Genomic DNA, 22,310 nt, shown 5'->3' on the forward strand with positions numbered 1-22,310 from the left:
TTTTGACGTGACAACGTCTTATAATTCGATGGAGCCGGCTGCACGCACGAAAAGACATGACTCATGCGGCGTTACCTCGCTCTGAGGCGTTCCATTTAAGGCTTGAAGTGCAAGCGAGAGCGCGGAACGACCGACAAAGAGGCACAATCGGCCTCCGCGTTCGACATCTGTCTCTCTCCTACTTGAGTGAGCGATGCGTCCGCGTGACAGCTGCTATACAATAATACATTTCCATTTACCTCCTTCTCTATACCCATACAAAATATCTATCAAACAAATATAATTAAAATTTTCGTTTGAAAAATGAAACCATTCCATCAGTATTTTCTTATTATACGTTCAACTATCGTCAGTAAACCGACTTTACAGTTTAGTTTTAGGGAAATGCGAAGATTAGCTCAGAATAGGAAAGAGTGGAGGTGCGTGTTCAACCAGTCTTAGGACTGACTACCTTATGATGGTGAATATAGATCATCTTTTATTATCCAACTTCCTGTGCCCATTAAATATTATTGATGTACCTATTTGGTTATTTCAGCTTGTGTCGATAAAATTTTCTTTCCCTAATCGTTGTCTGAGCTGCTCCAGTCCCGTGAGAACGCTGATTTTTTCTTAACCAGTACTTACAACGTTTTTGTTTGTTTGTTTGTACTAAGTAAGTTTTACTTACGATTAGACGTTAGCGTGCTCAAAGAGTTTTCAATTGGCGGCATAAGTACTTAGAGATAGTTAGTAGTACGGTTATCCCAGAGTCTTAGAAATTATAGGTGCATTGTTTTTCATTGTAATAAAGAAGTCCGGCGGGACGTTAATTGAGAATAAACCGAATACTTTAAGAGGCAGATTTTTTATACATACTTATAAGTAGGTATATACCTAGCAAGAGAAGGAGATGCGCAACAGGTTTCAGAAAACATTTACTTACTTCGGACTTTCAAGGTTAGGTGTGTGTGGTTCGATATAAGTTGAAGAACTTCTTTGTGGACCGCATCTTCGACGGCGAATCCATTGATGCGAAGGATCTGGTCTCCCACCTGCGAGACAAAAAAGAACACGGCATAAAATGACAACTTCTTTGCAACTGTGTAGTGCAAATAACGTTATGTTTAAAGTTGTTCCCTTCGTTTATTCTTTGACACATGACCACATAAGTCCATTCAAATTAAACAATAACATGACCAAAAGACATAAAAAAGCAGTACTGATACGTGTTGAAAGTTATCCTTAATTATTCACTAAAATAATAAAACACAAAAGTCTGGCCCCAAGGAATCCCTTGCGTCCCCTATCAAAATGTAGAAAACACAGTCAAAGCTCATTCTTTATTTAAAAGTTGCTTCCATTGGTTTATATTAGAGATAGGCCGGGGTGCCTGGTTTGGATCCAGCACCTTCTTTAGGATCCGTCCAAGTACCAGATACTGTCGCTGGATACCTGGCGTTGCCGGGTAATTCTACAGAGGAAATAGAAAAACAAACGCAAAAGTCCAACCCTGGGCAACCCCTTGAGCCCCTATCAAAATCTAGAAAACATAGTCAAAGCTCATTCTTTATTTAAAAATTGTTTCTATTGGTTTATATTAGGGATGGGTCAGGGAGCCCGGTTTAGATCCAGCACCTTCTTTAGGATCCGTTCAGGTACCAGATAATGTCGCTGGATACTTGGCGTTGCCGGGTAATTCTACAGAGGAAATAGAAAAACAAACGCAAAAGTCCAACCCTGGGCAGCCCCTTGAGCCCCTATTAAAATCTAGAAAACAGTCAAAGCTCATTCTTTATTTAAAAATTGTTTCTATTGGTTTATATTAGGGATGGGTCAGGGAGCCCGGTTTAGATCCAGTACCTTCTTTAGGATACGTCCAGGTACCAGATAATGTCACAGGGTACCTGACATTGTCGGGTAATTCTACAGAGGAAATAGAAAAACAAACACAAAAGCCTATCCCTGGGGAACCTCTTGAGTCCCCTATGAAAATTTAGTAAACACAGTCAAAGCTTATACTTTATTTACAATAAATTATCATCTTTTGGTGTCTATAAACATTACAGACCCCTTTCAACGGTTTCAACTCAACCCTTTCGTTGAAAATCCGCCAACAAGAATTAAAACTTCATTGGTTTAGTGTTAAACGGGATTTAATGTGGCTTGGGACGTTGGTGAGGGTGGTCTTCAATGGAAAACCCACCAGAACGAACCCATGATTTAGTTTACCTATTAGTTATGATCTACACATTTCTAATTTGATCGCCCTGCTTTCTTTCTCCTAAATATGCAATTTTTTATCAGTTATTAATTTATTCTAAAATATAAGTACCTGTAAAAGAAATCACATGAATCATATTATGCTTAACCTACTTCCCTCGATATTTCAAAAGAATTCGATAAAATAAAATCTTGAATAAAATATTTCCGCGTTATTTTGAATATAAAACTTAGCTTGACAGGCACCGTTTGACTTGCGCATTCTCATCAACTAAATCAATTAGTTCTAGTTGGTTCTAGTGCATATTGATGCAATCTGGGCTTAAAGCAAAGCAAATTGATTACATTCAAACATCAGCACCTTCAAAATATATAGCAAGTAAGTGTTACATCTTTCATCAGAATTGGATTTCCCCGAAAACCGTAAAAATATTTACCGGAATGTGCTTAAAAACAATTAGAAGTGGTTGCGACGATCCAATCACATATTATGTCAATACCAAAATTATTTTAAAAAATTCACCTTCCCTTTGTTTGCGCTATGCATTTTAGACTCCTTCCCAATATCAAAAACTACATAAACGCCCTTTATGAAAGTTTAAAAACGCATAGTGTAAGATTGGTGCAACCTTTGTAAATAAAAACCGTGAAATTAAAGCGGCCTTGGCAATTTACTGTCTTTTGTGCAACAGTAGGATTGTTTGGCTTTGAAGAATCCACAGTTTTCCTACTACCTGCCTCCAACTTACTATTGTTTTGCAAAACGATTTACTTAATTTGTTCCCGCCGTATTTTGTAATTGAGTTCAGTTATTAAGCAAACCGTAATAATAAGCACTGGTCACACTACAGTCGGAATTATTTCCTGAATCGCATTGGACGTTGGCACAAACGTTCGTGTTTCAATATTCACAATTCCTACACTATTTTAGCAACACGGCTCCCATGTAAATAAATAACTGTTCTTTAACTGATCGTTAAGATGATGACAAAAATCGTGCACACACCGCTGAACATGTATAACTAATTGGAAACGACCACATCGAATGATATACTGGCTTAATTAGGGCTCATTTTTTATGCAAAATACTTCAAATTCTCAGAATGATTTCTTATGTTTCACGAACTCAATTTACATTTTAATATATACGCAATATTATATAAACACTATTAATATCTATACATACTACATATATATATATATGCATATATGTCCATGTATATTTTGTCCATTAGAAAACCTGAAGGTCTTTGAACTTTTTATGTTTTTTTCGAGAGCCACGGTTGGCCTTCAGGTATTTATCAAGTCGACTGCGTTTAGAATTAAATTTTGCATATTTATATGTTGGTATTATCAATCGAAATATAATAGGAACTTGTATTGGACATCTGGAATCATCTTCTAAAATTTTTTACAACCTTACCCATATTCATTATTTTTATTAAAGATTACAATTTGTTTTAGAACTAAAACACAGTAAAATCATCTCCAAATGGTCTCATAAACTTATTCTTATTTTTAAAAACGTTCTTTATACTAATAAAATAATTCGAAGTGGTCTGTATTCTGTGGAAACTGCCAGACGCGGATCGCGATTTCGATCTTTTTGGATCTCATCAGCGCGCCGCAGACAGCCCCGACAGAACACAGACCAACTTTTGCATGCTGGCTTAACAGTGCGTTTTAGAAAATACCACAAATGGCGCGGTAAACGCCATCTGTAGTACGATGCTACATTTTAGGATTACGTATGCTTCAACAAGGTCCATTTAAATATATGGATATCTACTTGCTGAAATGAATCCCGGCGTAGCTAACCTCAACCTTGTTGGAGCATACGTAATCCTAGAATGTAACATCGTACTACAGATGGCGTTTACCGCGCCATTTGTGGTATTTTCAAAAACGTTCTTTATACTGTTCATATCTAGCATTCCCACGGGCACCTTGCAGAGAAAAAACTGCCACTTCCGAGAGTGTGGTGATAACTGCCAAATCTGATGCAGAAAACATCAATCTTTTTATTTAATTTTCACAAAGGCTAATACATTTTTCAAAACGGTACTCTAATTGGGTGATTCCCCTCTATAGTGGGATTCGTCGAACTTCAGGAAATACCCATTTAGAGCACCAATGACTTCCCCTATGCTCTCAAACATTTGACCACCCAGTCATGCTTCGAGCTTACAATTAGGGACTAGATTATAGCTCACTGAGTGTTAAATATAGCGAATAAAGCGATTTTTACAACAATTAACATATCTGCAAATGTATTTTTTGGATGAATCGTAAGATGTGGCCATCTCTATTCACCTCTCCACTCAAATGTAGTCATTCTTACCCTTTGGGGGTAATAAACACGTTCAATTCTCATAAAATACCTTATTCACTGGCAAAATTGTTGTCAAACGTTTGCCAACCAAACTTGCAAAAAATAAGGCATCAATCTCCCCCCTTAGAGATTTAATTTTGTCGGAACAATATGAGTTATTCAAAAATATTCTCAATTCTCTTGCTGAGCAGAACTTTTTAACACACGACCAGTAAAATGGGCAGACTTTTTTTGCGATAATGTTTAACGCGAATAATATACCTCCTTTTTTGATAATGTCTGTTTGAAACCTAACAGTAAAAACAAGTTAGATGTTTGCATAACTAATGCAAACTGTGGACCACTAACTGGCATACAGTGAACATTTTGTATTAAATTACGTGTAAGAATTTTAAGACACGTTTTTATAACAAAAAAATAATTTTAGTGTATACTTTTGTAAATTTAAGGACACGCTGAAATTAGTTTTAAGTTTGATCCTTTTTTAAAATTTAACCTTTCTATGAGGTCACAGCTTCATGATTATACTCGGTAGATTTATTAATGACCCATTTAAGAATCCTTACATCAAATACTTATCTCATTATCTATATAAATCAAGGACCGTTAATGAGCGCGTATCAAGTAAAAACTTCTGAATAGATTTTGATCAAGCTTTTTTAGTTTTATTCCCTAAACGTTTGATTTCTATCTCGAATAAAAATGATCACAATATTCCTATTTAATATCAAGTAATTAAAGTTTCCATGCAAGTAGATAACAACTATGACCTTCAACAGCATAAATGGCCGCAACTATCGGTGTTCTTTTGTTTTTAAGAAGAGGGGACACGCGACGCAGTGCACATGCGCGGAAATGAGTGGAGTTTCTACTTCTTCCACTTCGTAAAGTATGCGTTAGCCGCGCATCATTTGCTAGAGCGTCACGTTGCTGTACAATACTATCTTTTGACTGACGAAGAAACGATATAGTTTGAAATGTAACAAAAACTTTTATAGAACTCTTGGTCCTATTTAAAGAACCAAAGTCTAATAGTAAAGTACTCAATCGAACCATTTCCGTCCTATTAGAAGGACTCAGTACTTTCCATCATTAAGTATAGTCAAGCAGGTCCAACGTAAGTCATAACTGATTTTGTATAACTGTCTGTGAAAACATGATCCACATAGAGCTGTTTACCTCATATTCTTGCTAACCTTCAAGAGGTCACAACATTAAAAACAAAAAAGGAACTACATTTCTTTTGAAGGTTATGTTTAAGCTACACTGAATCGTCATGTGCATCTGAACCTATTGCTTCTATGTATGATATTTTTCTGGAAAACGTGTAATGACAAAACTGGAAGGCACACCCTGTATAAATGATGTGTCAGATGAATAGTTTTATATCTCTATATACGCAAACGTTAGTGCCTATAAAATAGCGTTAGTCGTTTTACTTTTAACGAACTAGTCCCGAGAACCGTACATTGTACCTATATGCGTCTATTCATAAACTTGTTTGGGGTTATTACTTTAAGAGAATTTTCCGTCAAAAATGAGAACCTCAAAAGTTTATCTTCTCAGCAGATACGGTATTCTGACATACAAAAGAAGAAACTTTCTTCCTTTTCAAGGATTTCTATAAAAGACTTGCTTTAACTTTATCTCCGAAAGATTTGGTTGGGAAAATAAAATACTGTTCATTTTAGCACTTTATTTTACAAAAACAATAATATTCAAAAAGCGAAAGACTCGAGCCAAAATATACCAAAACAAGGAATGCTGACTGATGACATAATGCTACAAGTTCCTGAATAAATGGGACTAGTTAACATTACAAACGATTATATAAGCAAAAATTTGCTTTTCCATGACACATTTCCTCAACAGCTCAAGTTAAATAATACAGAAATGGTAAATAATTTCTTAAACAAAACTGTATAACACATATATTGAAGAAAGCTAAAAATAGAAAGGTATTACAATATGTATATGAGAACATAAGGTGTAGCAACGTTTACAGGTTAAACAATTAAGTCAAATAATTATTATACAGATTTCTTGAAAACAACTATTATCTTATTCACAGAAACCAAATGAAACATTTTCCTCTTAGCTGTGATGCAAGTCAGTCAAATTCTTGGAATAAATAAAGTTGTTTGTGCCTGGAAGGTCCTTTAGACTATTTTGCTTTTGACGTTTATTCGTCATCAATCTGCATGTATGTCTTACGTCCACTATGTGGATTTTTTTAAGTCTATAAATCTGCCGCGTACCAACCAAGTAACTAACAATTAAAAATTCAAAGTGTTGACTAATTAGAAAAAGCCTTCTTTGTTGCAAGAATTGTACTACTACTAACAGATAAAACATACTCTATTTTGCAGCAACAAAAACAAGCATAGTCTCCATTACTACTTCGACAACTGGCGAACGAGGATGCGAATTCTTCGCTGCAAGTGGAAATTGATGAAATATACCAATTACAGATGAAACATACGCCTACTTCATCTTGCAGTATCCTTAGTTATTTCAACAATTGACAAACGAGGATGTGCATTCTTTACTGCAAGTAAAAGTCGATAAAGCAACACAAACGATAACAGCAGATGAAACATTCACGTACTTCAACTTGCAACAACGAAACCACGCACAGTCTCCTTGACTACATTAGGTACTTTAACGGTCGAAGATGCGCATTCTTCACTGCATGTTGAAATCGATGAAGCAGAACTAAGAGCAGATGAAGCATTTGCTCGCTCCATCTTGCAGTAACAAAAACACGCATGACATTTTTTTATTACTTTGACAACTGACAGAAGAATGCACTTTCTTCGATGGGAACTGAAATCGGTAAAACAATAGTAATAGCGGATGAAACATCCTCTGCTAACTTAATGTGGCAACGGAGTTCTATTGACTATACCGACGAAAAATAAGGATACTCCTCTTTTGCTACAAGCAGAAATCTGTCACCAATACCTACTAAAAGCAGATGAAACATTCACATGCTTCATCTTGCATCAGCAATGATACCACGCTTGATCACCTTCATTATTTACTTTAATGAATAGTTAACGAACGCGGGATATGATTCGTTTGCTGCAAGTGGAAATTGATGAAACATAGTTACTAATAACAGATGAAACATACGATTACTTCATTTTTCGGCTATAAAAACACGCACAGTCTCGTTAGTCTCGTTTATTCTTTCCTGTAAGTAGAATTCGTTGAAACAATACCAACAACAAGAGCAGATGAAGCACTCATCTACCTCAATTTGCAGCAACGAAACCACGCCTAGTCTCCTTGACTACAGTAAGTACTTCAACAGTTGTCGACGAGGTGCGCATTCTTCACTGCAAGTTGAAATCGATGAAGCAATACCAAGAGCAGATGAAGCATTCGTTCGCTTCATCTTACAGTAACAAAAACACGCATAACATTTTTTTATTATTTTGACAGAAGAATGCACTTTCTTCGATGGGAACTGAAATCGATAAAACAATAGTAATAGCGGATGAAACATCCTCTGCTATCTTAAAGCAGCAACGGAGTTCTATTGACTACACCGACGAGAAATAAGGATGCTCCTTTTTTGCTACAAGCAGAAATCTGTCAACAATACCTACTAAAAGCAGATAAAACATTCACATGCTTCATCTTGCATCAGCAATGATACCACGCTTGGTCAACTTCATTATTTACTTTAATGAATAATTTACGTACGAAAGATATGATTCGTTTGCTGCAAGTTGAAATCGATGAAACACAGATACTAATAACAGATGAAACATACGATTACTTCATTTTTCGGCTATAAAAACACGCACAGTCTCGTTAGTCTCGTTGATCCTTTGCTGTATGTAGAAGTCGATGAAACAATACCAACAATAAGAGCAGATGAAGCACTCATCTATCTCAATTTGCAATAGTCTCCTCAACTACATTAGATACTTCAACAATTATCGGCGAGGATACGCATTCTCCGCTGCAAGTTGAAATCGATGAAGCAATACTAAGAGCAGATGAAGCATTTGCTCGTTCATCTTGCAGCAATAAAGCCACGCTCGGTCACTTTGATTATACTACTTTAATAAATAAGTGAAGAACGAGATAGACGCATTGTTTGCTGGAAGTGGAAATCGATGAAACATAGATACTAATAACAGATGAAACATACAACTACTTTATTTTACAGCAATAAAAACACGCATAGTCTTCTTGATTCTTTGCTGCAGGTGGAAGTCGAAGAAATAATACCAATAACAAGGGCAAATGAAGCACTCACGTACTTCAACTTATAGCAACAAAAACGTGTTGCCTTCCTGATTATTTTAATTTACAATCGTCAGAACTCATACATAATTGTACGATTAGTAGACTGTAAAATGAAGTTCAATAGTTAATAAAGTTGTTAGACGTAGGAATATTTTTTACAGATTTTTAATTTTGCAAAGTGTATTTTGACATTTCGCTATCTTTATTATACTTTACGTTACATTAGTAAATGATTCAATTCATTCATAAAACAGTTTACTTGTTATTTATTGTATTTTAACAACACTCATTTTATGGTCACGTACCTACCAATAGAATTGCAACACTACTATAATTGAATTTCTTGAAATTAGACCTCATTTTACTAGAGCAATAAAAAAATCTTTGTACGTAATTTAAAAATGGGTAAATCCGGCATTAAAGTCGTTGCAAAATTTTAAAGAACAACAAAAAGGCATTTCGCAATAGCAATAACAAAAAATAATTACTTATTCTACGCATGAAAACTGTGCAAACTCGATAAATTTGTATTAGACGCAAGTCAGTAAATATTTCAGTTTTGTCACAACATTTTGTTGTTTCTACAATAATAAAAAAAAAGAAAATCAGTTTCAGCTTCTCGCTTATTTCACGATTGTTCAAGAAAACAAAAAATACATACACAAACACCTTGTGCCGTTACACAAAAAAGACAGAGATATCGCAACTAACGAACTAACCATAATAATGGTAATAATAATGGCACCTCTGCAGACGATTTCTTCTGCTTGATGATCGTTACAAACACATTTTGTAACGGTTTTAACAGAACTATTTCACTTAATTCACGTACGGCGATGTCAAAACAATATAGAAAATTATGAACAGGTCAGACCATCCGTCATTGGATTCAAACTAAAATTTCCTGAATGATTAACGGATTTAAACTAACGGTTACAATGACAGAGTATTCCTTTTATTTACCACGTCTTTTCAATAACAAATTTTAAATGAAATGTAAATAATACGGTACTCCATATTCAGACGTAGAGAAAACAGACGTACTATATACAGGGTGTTTGAAAGGGAAACTAATAAAAATTAAATACACATAAATCAGGAAGAATAAAAAAGATGTGGCATCTGTCGGGAATTGAGACCGAGACTGCCTGTACGGCAGCCGAGAATCTATACCACTGATCTATTAACGGAGCGCGGCACTGTATGGGTGCGAAACATGGACGGTGGGCGCGGCGGAATAGAAAAGGTTAGAAATGTTCAAAATGTGGTGTTACAGCCGAATGATGGGGATACCGTGGATAGAGAAGGTTAGAAATGAAGAGGTATTAGAAAGAATAGGAAACAGAGGACTCTATGGAAGTCAATAAGAAATAGGCGAGATTGGTTGGTAGGACACCTTCTCAGGCACGAAGGCCTAGTCAGAGATATATTAAGAGGCAGAAACAGGAGTTAGGAGAAGTAGAGATAGACCTAGATTAAATTACGGTTTACAAATAGCTAAGGATGTGGGATATTCTCCTTTTATGGAAATGCGAAGATTAGCGCAGGATAGGAAAGAGTGGAGGTGCGTAGAAGTCTTAGGATTGACGACCTTGTGATGATGAAGGAACTTGACTAATTTTTGGTAAGAAGTCTGCTGGGACTGGTACATGTGGATATCAATTTCAAACTGGTTTGTTTTCATTAGTAGTTTTAACAACTGCTTTTCCATTTCTACTAGCTACTGATTGTGATTGGCAAGCAGTAGGCACCTCTGATCTGCAGTCAAATTGTGGGAATGGGTTGGTGTTGATTGGGAAGAAACGGTTGAAGCGAATGAAATGAAGACAGAAGAGCAGTAGATGGAATGTTGCCACCTCAAAATTTGACCAAATGATCCAAGAAAATCACAAAAAGCTTACTTTACCTTTTGCTGATTGAAAAGTAAATTATAAAAGCTTTACTGATTTTCCTCTGCTGTATTTGAGAACAAAATTATGACGATAGAGTCCATAATTCAAACTCACTAAATAATTGAAATATTGAAAACGATAATTATCAAGCCCACAGACGAAAATAATTGTGGTTATGAGTAATTCAAACATAAAATAATAATAATAATAATTTAAAAAGTACTTCATTATTCTTTGTTTTATGGTAAGATATTCAATTGGAATTTTTATGTTGGTCATAAACCGTAATTAAAACATTAATTACAATGTTCCTGCCATTGAATGAACCATAAACGTTCCTAATAATTTTAAGTACAGCAATGCCAAACACTAGAAAAGGATTTAAGAGTTGTTACATTTGTAAAAATTATTCATTTAGTAAGCTCTTATATCTTCTAATCCTTTGCAAAGTTATAAATTTTTTAATCGTAAAATATATTACATTAACCAATAAACACACGTGTTTATTATCTTTAATGCATCAATTGATTTATGTTCATTTTAAGCACAATTCTGGAAATACTATTTCAAGTTACCTTTAATCCATTTCTTTGGGCTTCCGATCCCAGTTCGACATTGGACACAAAAAATCCAGTGCCAAACTCTCTGCCACCGCGAATGCTAAATCCCAGAGTAGGTCCATGTTTCGCTGTTAATCCGGGAGGAGGTAAATTAACTACGTTCGGACGTACCAAACGTACAGTTCTAATCCTCGGTTGCACGCTGGTCACGCTGCCCGAAAGGGTGTCCGAACTTATGGTAGACGATGCATATTGAGATGTATAATCCACCATGGTCAACATGGCACTGAAACAATTAACAACACTTCAATAACACAGGCCAACGACGAAAAAACTTTTTTAATAATTTTAACTAATTTCTATGTAATTTGGTGTGCTGATTCCGAAAAAAATAACGAAAAAGTCGTATCACCCTCCATTTTCTCACATTTCAATATTAAATAAAAGTAAATTTTATTAACCAAAATGTATAACAAATATTTTTAACCGTTAAAATATTTTTATGTTGGCAATATTTTCTAGTGTTATAGTGTTGACAATAATATAAAATGTAATCAGGTTGGTAGTTCTGATAAGTTGCGCATTTTTTTGTTTCCTTAGCCTTTAAGAAAAAATTTGACACCCGGCCAGAAGAATATTTTGCATACAACTTTGGTTGACCCCAAAAAGATTCTTTTACCACCACTACACATTAAGTTGGGTTTAATGAAACAATTTGTAAAAGCTTTGCCTAAAGATGGTGATTGTTTTAAATATTTATGTAGAAAATTTCTTCATTTATCAGAAGCTAAACTGAAAGAAGGGATTTTCGTTGGGCCTGATATTCGTAAATTGATGCTCGATACCAACTTCGAAGCAACGATGAGTACAAAGGAAAAAGAGGCTTGGATATCATTTAGAGAAGTTGTGACGAAGTTTTTGGACAACGTAAAAGATCCTAACTATGAACTTATCATATCTAACGTGATAAACTATTTTAAAAATAATGGTTGTCTGATGAGCCTTAAAGTCCACTTTTTGCACAACCATCTTGACTTTTTTCCTACAAACTTAGGTGATGTCAGTGAAGAGCAAGGGGAACAGTTTCATCAGGACATCAAAGAAATGGAGAAACGATGCCAAGGAAGGTGGAATGTAAACATGATGGATGATTACTGTTGGACACTTCACAGAGAGCAACAAAATGCTTCGCATCGGAGAAAAAGCTATGCAAGAAACTTTACAGAGAGAAGAGAGAGAAAATACATAAAAACATATATCTAATATTTACTAATCCATTATTTGTAAGAGAAAATTGTAACTTTATTAAGAACTAAATTTTTTAATTTTTAATTATCAAATTTTTCCCCATTTTTTGAAATATACAATTATACAGTACACAATGTCATTTTGTGAGAAAATTGTGGGTGATTAAAAAAAACATATCGAATACGATTTCAGCACTAAAAAATACATAAGATTTAGGTAAATTAGTTTAAAAAGTTTTTGCAAACATTTTTTTTGTTGGCCTATGTAATCAATTATAATGTTCGTTAATAATAACATCGATGATTTAATTTTAAATAAATTTTCTCTTACTGTAAGTACCTACTTGTAGACAATTGTCCTATTCAAACTTCGTTCGTTCGCAAAAACAATTGCGGTCAGGTCGTAAGTAACAAGTGCAATCGGTCAATCGGTGCACTGACCAAAACTTAAACAGCTAGTAAAATAAGTAAAACGACTAACAAGCAGTTGCGGAAAGTTTGGCAATAGTCAGTAACTAATAAGTAAGGACACTGCTTTCTACGATTCGATTTATTTTACGCGACACCGTAAGAAATTAGAGAAAAACGCACTGGGGGTTTTGATAACGTAAACGAAAAACCTACACGCCAGAACACAACCTTTGTACAACTGTAACAATGAATGTTGACGTTAAAGTAAAATTTATTTTCCCAATAATCACCGTACAAAGTTAATTTGGTTTTGGCTTAATCGTTATTTTTAAATTGGTTTTTAAATCGTAAAATAAAATGGCCACTAAAGTGGGCGCCTTAGTTTACAAGATGGACTATATTGCCGCTTTATTTTTATTTATGTTTAGTTTTTGTACCTACCTAGGTACCTACATGATATCATAATGAAACTTCTCGATAATTATTATCTAGAACTTATAGCACACACATTACAAAATCGCAGCATGATTCACATGAGAATTTAGAGCTCTAATTAAAATTTTAGTGCCCCGTTCCTTTATAGCTGTGCTCGCATCCAGCAAAGAGGAGTTGGAGATAGCCTTAAAAAGAATGGAAGTGGTGTTAACAAAACATTATGGTAAAAAGTAAGGAAAGAGCGAATATAAAGTTAGGAGACAAAAAATTACAAGAAGTGGCTGATTTTCGGTGTCCAAGAAGTCAGATAAATCAGGACGAAAGGATCAATAGAGATATAAAACAAAGGATACCGTAGGGTAGAGTCACCTTTTGCACCCACAGTGGGCGTGGCGGAAAAGAAGAACGATAGAGAAAGAAAAGAAAGCGTTCATAGCATAGCGTAGATTTAGAAAAGGTTTTTGACAATGTTAAATTTAGTCAAGATGTTAAATATATTTAAAAATGTAGGGATGAGTTACAGTGATAAGAGAGTGATACTTAGTTTGTATAAAAAGCAACAGACAGTTATAGAACTGGGGCAGCAACGTAGAGAAGTAAATATGAGGAAGCGAGTCAGACAAGGATGCACACAGTCACTGCTACTTTTTTATTTATCCATCGAAGACGCGATCAACATCATTAAAGACAGTACAACTGTAGGGATAGATGTAGAGGAGGCAAACGATTAGTATGATTAGATTTGTAGATGATGTAGCAGTATTGGCATCTAGCAAAGAGGAGTTAGAGATATCTTTAAGTAAAATGGAAGTGGTATTGACAAAACATTATGGTATGAAAATTGAATGAAAGTAAAACAAATATTTAGTACGCAAGGGAAAAAAAGTCGAGAAAGAGCGAATATAAAGAAAGGCGATGAAAAATTAAAAGAAGTGGCTGATTTTCGGTACAAAACAGAAGAGGTATTGACAAAATATTATGGTATGAAAATAAATAAAAGTAAAACAAAAATTTAATATGCAAGGGAAGCAAAAGTAAGGAAAGAGCGAATATAGTGGTTATTCGTCAGAGGTAGGAGACGAAAAATTAGAAGAAGTGGCTGATTTTCGGTATCTAGGAAGTCAGATAAATCAGGACGGAAGGAGCAGTAGATATATAAAACAAAGTGTAGGGTAAAGTCACCTTTTGTTAAACGTGGACAGTGAGCGCGGCGGAAAAGAAAAGATTAGAAGCATTAAAAATGGGATGTTACAAGTGAATGATGAGGATACCGTGTATAGAGAAGGTTAGAAATGAGAAGGTATTAGAATGAATAGGAGAACAGAGGACGCTAACGAAGGAGATAGCTTGGTAGGACACCTTCTTAGGCATAAAGAGATAATTAGAGACATATTAGAAGCAGAAACAGAAGGTAAAAGACGTAGAGGTAGATTTAGATTACATTACTGTTTACATATAGTTAAGGAGATGGGATGTTATAGTTTTAAGGAAATGCACAGATTAGCTTGAGATAAAAAAAAGAGTGGAGGTGCGTATCCAACTAGTCTTAGGACTGATGACCCTTTGATGATTTTAATGATGATGATCCTCAAATCCTTATGCGATAGAATTACTCAACGAATTGGTTTCCAAAAGTAAATGCGGTACAATTTAGTCTTCTCTAAGAACTATTGACAACATGCGTATAATTATATTTGAAATGAATTTTCACTAATTTTAGGAACATAAAAAGCATCAGATCAGTTATATGTATATCTTTTTATAATAGAAAGGAATGCATTTTTGAGCTAATAATTCTATAGGTCGCAATTTCTCAACAACCCAAAATTTTTGAAGTATTGGTTGACGTCGGCCAATCTTTTCAATGAGTTTTAATGACGAGCCGTAAACGTAGGTGAAACAGTATCTCGTAGCTATTGGAAAGTTAACTCAATATTACCAATTATACTACTGATAAAACCGTTGAGACACTTAACTATTAAAGAGTTGAAGCGCCCACATACGAATACGTACGAATATGTTTGTGTTTGTTTTCAAACACGTATAAATTCTTAGATAGCAGAAACTAGGAAATTTATTCGGTTAGGTAAACGAACAAGTTTAACTAGGTACTTATTGGTAAGTGTATATGCATAAGTATATGCGAGTTTATATGCCGCCAGACTTTGTTATCATCATCTTTATAAGGCTTTGGAGACAGGAAGTGAAAATGTGTAATATCGTTGTCATTTCCATACGACCTAAGACTGAAATGCAAATTTTCTCCTTCAAGGACTTTAAATTCATTCTGCTTTCTGCAAGACTATAACAAGACAGGCTACAATAACATTCTAATTGAATTAAATAATTAGCAGTGATACTTGTCTGCTATTTGTGAATTTTTCTGAGATAAATGTTAATCAATAGAACTTTAAAATAACACGAAAAGCCTTGCCAAAAACGCTAGAGTAAAAAAGAACTCACAGAAATAAAAGAAAGTCATTTGACACTCTACAAACACCTGACCAGAATTAAAAGCAGTCTGTGACCTTCCTGCTAAGTAAAAGAAAAAAATGAAGAAATAGTATCAGCAGAGCATCATCCGCCATTTTGAGTCCAACCAATAGAAATGAACGCGCCAAATCTTTGTCATCTCAGTGACCCAAACTCAATTGGATTTACAAGCTCCTTCAATTGAAATAACAATGCAAACTGAAGTTATCAAATGTATCTGATGTTTTAAATGCAGACATCTTTGTAGTGGACCAGCCAGGACGAACATACTGTGTATCCATGTCTATGACCTGTTCGCAAAATGGCGGACGATAATACTCTTGTACTGAAGGCTTTACTTATTATTAGAAAAAGGTTAGAAGCGTTAGAAATGTGGTATTAGAGGCGAATGATAAGGATACCGTGCACAGAGAAGGTTAGAAATTGAGAGGCATTAGAAAGAATAAGAACAGAGGACTCTACAGAAGTCAATAAAAAGTAGGCGAGATAGGTTGGTAGGACACCTTCTCAGGCATGTAGGTCTAGTCAGAGACATATTAGAGGCAGAAATATTAGAAATAGGTTGTTCTACTTAAGGGAAATGCGAAGATTAGCACAAGATACGAAAGAGTGGAGATGTGTGTCCAACCAGTCTTAGAACTGACGACCTTATGATGATGATAACCAACGTGAAAAGAAGAAATGGCATCTTCAATCTGAATCATTTAAGATACATTTAGTAGGATAAGTATACTGTTCCCACACTGTTGAAATATAGATAATAGAATTATTCCCTCTTATACTTAAATATTATTAACAAAATAAGCTGTACCACCTTTCAATATTTATGCGTAAGGTACTAACTATTGTATTGTTTCGAAATAGAAGAATGATGCTCCTTATCAACTCGTTATTGCTTATCAGTTATTGTCCTAGATTCCTTCCATTATTTATTGTATATTGAACTCTGATATGAAAATGGATTAACTCAAGTCGCCTTGGTGCATTTAATATTGTACACATTAACTATAAACAATTCTTTCCCGTTGATATACGTAACAGCTGCATTGGTCGCAATTTTGTGGTTTGCGCTCGCATATGTGCCGAGAGTGTTGTCAAGAAGTAAAAAGTTCTTTAGGTGTGGGCCTGTTCGGCCTGGGGCCGTTTTTAAGTAGGCCTTGATTGAGAAAGTGCATATTTTACATACATACGTGTACGGACTTGGCACACGCACTCACTGATATATTATGGCTATTGCTTACACTGGTTTGCGATGGCCGAAATACATACGTATGTATAATGTATGTACGCACGAGAAGTTTATGTTTACTTAGTAAATTACGAACCGGCTGCAAAGAAAGTATATCAGAGGCATGCTTGTGCCAAATTCAACGTGCCGATACGCCCAACAAGATATTTTAAGAGAAAGAAGCTGTGTGTGGTGTCGTGGGACACCCGGTAGGAACGAAGTCTCTTGAGCTATTCGACAAATATTAATTGTAAATTTTGGTCAAGACATTCATCATCATAAGGTCGTCAGTTCTAAGACTAATTGGACACGCACCTCCACTCTTTCCTATCCTAAGCTAATCTTCGCATTTCCTCAAAACTGGAACAACTCAAATCCTTAACTATTTGCGAACAGTAATCTAATCTGGGTCTACCTCTACCTAGACCTTCCAGCCTGAGAAGGTGTCCTACTAACTTATCTCGCCTATTTCTTATTGACTTCCATAGAGTCCTCCATTCTCCTATTCTTTCCAATACCTCTTCATTTTTAACCTTCTCTATCCACGGTATCCTCATAATTCGCTTGTAACACCACATTTCGAACGCCTCTAACCTTTTCTTGTCCCCCGCGCTCACTGTTCATGTTTCGCACCCGTACACCTTTAACAACCTGTTTCGGATTTCTAAATCAACCGTTCGCGAGCATAGAAGTGACTTCTTATTATTGAAGACGACTCGACCCTGCGCTTTCTATACTCTGCTTTATATCCCCACTACTCCTTCCGTCCTGACTTATCTGACTTCCTAGATACCTAAAATCGGTCAGTTCTTCTAATTTTTTGCCTTCACAATATTCCGAAATGGCAAATTTAGGGTAGTTGGATGCTGCTAATGGCTCAGTATCCGAAGCTTTTTAAAATGACTCTGGAATATATTCAGTAGATGGCGTACTAATCAAATCTACTTCGTCAACTATCTCTCTCTCCACAAGCAGTAAGTAAGAGCGAGAGAGATGTCTACTAACACGTTTGATTTTTGACCAGCGTTGTCATACCTAGAGATAAGAGCTTGGAAATTTAGAGCCCGCTTAGGAGAAAGGAGATGTTTATTTAATTTATAATAAGTATAATTTAAATTTTTATGCCAAATAAGTTCTTGTTATTGAAACGATTTTTGCACTTTGAAAATTTCTTCTAAAACTTGTGAATAAAGAAAGCGCAGATCCATAAAAATATCTGGAGAAAAATAAGGAAACGTCAAAAATTTTGGAAAATGACCCTTCCCTAACTTATGGGCGGCCCCATAAAAGAATTAATAATATGATTTGGGTTGGTGGATCATGGTCAAAATGAACTGTTAAGTCCAGGAGTTTCCTCGGCAACTGTGACTGATATCTTTAGTTGATACTGCATCGACAATGTGGAAGAAGGATATGATATACCTGAAAGTCTCAGAAGCCATTCAGTACTCAATAAACTCGTAGGTCACGTTATCAACGCAGTATCAACTGAAAATGTCATCAGCAGTTTCCAACGAAACGTTTGGACTTAATCGTTATTTGCGATAACAGCCCATCAACCCGAATCTATTTTGTACTCTTATTTCCATATGGAATAAATTACTATTATACTATTATATAATTACAATTATTTTATTAAAAAAAGAACAGCTGCAACTTTAGGAATTTCATAATAAAAACTATGTACCTACTGAATGCATATTCTTACGTTGCTAATTGTAAAAATAACGGTGATACTTTTTTATTTTGCTCTATCGATAAATCTTCGCACAAAACGAATTGACAGCCTTGAGTTCCTGCGTTTAACATTAACAATTTAAATATCAAATTCTTTGGAATTACAATTCTCAGCAGAACAAACGAGCCTGAGTATAGTTGAGCAGTCCATGTCGTGATCCCGTTAAATGAAATCATATTGCAGAACATTGCTTTTGCGATGACGACATTCAAAATCCAACCGATTGTGAAAAGAGGCTTTTAACCGAACAAATTGCCATGTGGCAGCTTATTGTTTACCTGCCTGCTTGCTACTCATAAAAATTATCGTCTGAAATGTTATCGCAAATGCGGTTTTTAGCTACATACATACCTATACGTGTATATGTACAAAGGTACGTAAATTTGTTACAGTTTATGTGGGTATTGATGTTACTAAAACTTCAACTTCAACGGTAACTTAAAGCAAAGACACAATGAAAATAACGAAGCAAATCCAGTGTATTTTACTACTTTTATTAATCGTAAGACGACATTCTTGCGTATACAATGAAAGTAATGGGTGTACATGTCTGACTACGGATTTTCTGATCAAAAACTCAGTAATATTATTTTCAAACTACGCTCCATTAGAAGCCACCTCATCGGGCAATTCCACAATGGGAAAATTTTGATTCTTTGGAGATGATGCAGTTATTAAGATGACTGGTTATTTCAATGCTGTGTTTTCTTCAGAGCTTTTTGGCCGTGGTTCGTGGAATCTAGCTTATCCAAACGTTTCGCCGTTCTTTGCTGGCGGCATCTTCAGTGGTGACTGGTCATCAGTTACGACTCAGCACCTGCACAGTCACCACTGAAGATGCCGTCAGAAAAGTACGGCGAAACGTTTGGGAAAGCAAGATTCCACGGACCAAAAAGCCCGGAAGAAAACACAGCATCGATAGACGCCGGCCGTGAAAGCCTACAGTAACTGGTTATGTCTCTCCATGAGAAGTGAACCTCTCTCCAAAATAAACTGACGTCATAATGATCTGAAGACCTGATGTCTAGTGAGTACAATGAGAGAGGTAAAATTTACTTCTTTTAGATAGTTCTTGATGGATTCATGGGCATGTAGTCTAACGTTGTCATGTAACAAAATTATATTATCTCATATTTATTCTTCCATTCCGGTCGTTTTTTTCTTAAAGTTTGGTTCAAAGGAATTAATTGTAATCGATAGCGTTCACTTCACCAGTAATTGTACTAGACTGTTTTAGCAACTCATAATAGATCACATCCTTCACGTCTCACCTGATACTTTTTGGATTGATTCGTATGGACTATGTGGAAAACATGAAACGCAGACTCTCGGTAATATTACACCTTCCTCATCATGTGATCATCATCAGGCCGGAGACTGATTGAGCACTCTAATCTTCTCATATCCTCAAAACTAGAATATTCCATATCCACAACTAACATTAATAGAACAGTAATGTAATCTGGATCTTCCTTAGCCCTTCTTTACTCATGTTTCTGCTTTTTATACGTCTTAAACCAATTCCTAATGTCTGAGGAGCTAAACTCTAAGCATTAGGGAGGACATGGGTTCAATACGGGTTCAATTCGGGATCTCTCTGTCCTGGTCCAAGTTTTTCTGTAGTTTCCATGGATCGCTTACGCAAATCCTAAAACCAATCTTTTACTTCTCTTCTCTCTTCATTTCGTCCACCTCGTCTTTCTCTTTCCAACCATCACTTCCTCATTCCCACGGACGCTAAGAAGAGGTTCAGTCCTCGTCTTACTGCAAAGAGACTACACGCCTATCAGTATTAGTCCTAGCTGGTGGAATGGAACACCTAAGAGTTCTTTTGCCCTCATGTCTCAGAAGAAGTCTCACCGCTCTATATCTGTGGCTTTCCCTTATTGACTTCGATAGCTCCCTTTACTCTCCTATCCACGCTCTCACAAATTAACCATCCACAAACACAGAACTGATTTCGTTTTGTTGAAGGCGACTTGACCCTGCGCTATTTTATGTCTAGCACTTTTTCCGTCCTCAGTTAACTGTGGGCTGTTCTAGTTTTAGGGAAATGCGAAGTTTAGCTCAGGACAGGAAAGGGTGGAAGTACGTGTCCAACCAGTCTTAGGACTGACGACCTTATGATGATGAGTTAACTAGCAATTTTTACATTAGGTCTAACCCTACGTTCACCTGCCTTAATACTATTTGCAATAACAAAAAATAGATAAGTCGTTTTTTGTATTGTATGCAGCGCTCAATGCGCAAGTTGAACACATATACATACATATGTATGTGTACAGGCAACAACAGCCGCCAGTGTTATTTAAAATTCCTGAGGTATAGCAATAAAAAAGGAACGGGCAAACAATGGCCCTAATGCCGTTATACCTAATCTGAACACTCGAGTGCATATCTCTCTTGATCTGTTGTTTATGGGCATAGAATTGTGTTTGCTACGTAGAAAGTTTTATTCTCTTCTACACGTGTACACACACACGTAACGTAACTGGCAAGCTTACGAACGACCTAGACAAGGTAACTCGATTTGCCTTACGCGCACCATTATAATCGTTTCTATGTCCTCAAGAAGGTGCCTATCTACATATACGCATACATATACAGTGCACAGCTATGCGTACCAAAAAATTTACATTTCCATTCAAGGTAAATAATTTATTTTGTTCGTACGCCCAAGAAAAAATGTACTCCTTATACATATGTAGATATGCATATAGATATGTCTGTTTAACAATCTGAACTAGAATAAAAGTTACAATGCACATATGGTTTACCGTTTTGTAATCCATCTATTGTCAACAATTTATCACCATGTTTATGACAAAGATTCAAAATAGGCCAGAAGAAGTCATCAAAGAATTGGCATCGATGTAATGATTCGTATCATCCTTGTCCAAATGGTGTACACTTTGGGCATCGTTTATTCACAATTTGTCATATATATGATAAAATGTTCAAAGATTCAGAATCAGTCAGGAGATGTCATCAAAAACTCGACATCCATGCATTAGTTACCATCTTCCAAAAGGAACTGTACTGCATACGTGGTGGACACCTTGTCCATAATTAATCACACATATAAATTATGTTTATAACAAAGTATTCAAAGATTCAAAATCGATCAGAAAGTATCTTTAGGAATCCTCATCAATATATTACTTGCTAGCGTCCAAAAGGATTCTAAATTGGTCAGGAGATGTCATCAAAGAATCGGTATCAATATATTGATTACTAGCTTCCCTGCCCAGATGGTGTACATTTTGGGCATCATTTATCCACAGTTTATCATATATATGATAAAATGTTCAAAGATTCAGAATCGGTGAAGAGATGCCATCAAAATATCGACATCCATGCATTAGTTACCATCTTCCAAAAGAAACTGGACTGCATACATGGTGTACACTTTGTCCATAACTAATCACACATATAAATTATGTTTATGACAAAATGTTCAAAGATTCAAAATCGGTCAAAAAGTATCTTTAAGAATCGCCATCAATATA

The 22,310-nt window shown here is 35.6% G+C and overlaps 1 protein-coding gene across 3 annotated transcripts in view; it reads right to left on the reverse strand.

Moving 5' to 3' along the window:
- Nucleotides 1–22,310, reverse strand: part of LOC108738449 (harmonin) — a 65,827-nt gene that overhangs the window by 28,809 nt on the left and 14,708 nt on the right. For 2 of the 3 annotated variants that reach the window (XM_018471867.1, XM_018471869.2), the window contains exons 2-3: nt 11,265–11,535; nt 926–1,034 (exon numbers count right to left, since the gene is read on the reverse strand). In XM_018471867.1, the coding sequence (XP_018327369.1) occupies nt 926–1,034; nt 11,265–11,531 (376 nt within the window). In that variant the 5' untranslated portion in view covers nt 11,532–11,535. Of the gene's footprint in view, nt 1–925; nt 1,035–11,264; nt 11,536–12,840; nt 13,059–22,310 lie in introns of those variants that run through there. The other variant, XM_018471868.1, reaches the window with a different exon arrangement.

Source organism: Agrilus planipennis, unplaced genomic scaffold (genome assembly GCF_000699045.2).
Source record: "Agrilus planipennis isolate EAB-ADULT unplaced genomic scaffold, Apla_2.0 scaffold20, whole genome shotgun sequence".
Taxonomy (NCBI): Eukaryota; Metazoa; Arthropoda; class Insecta; order Coleoptera; family Buprestidae; genus Agrilus; species Agrilus planipennis.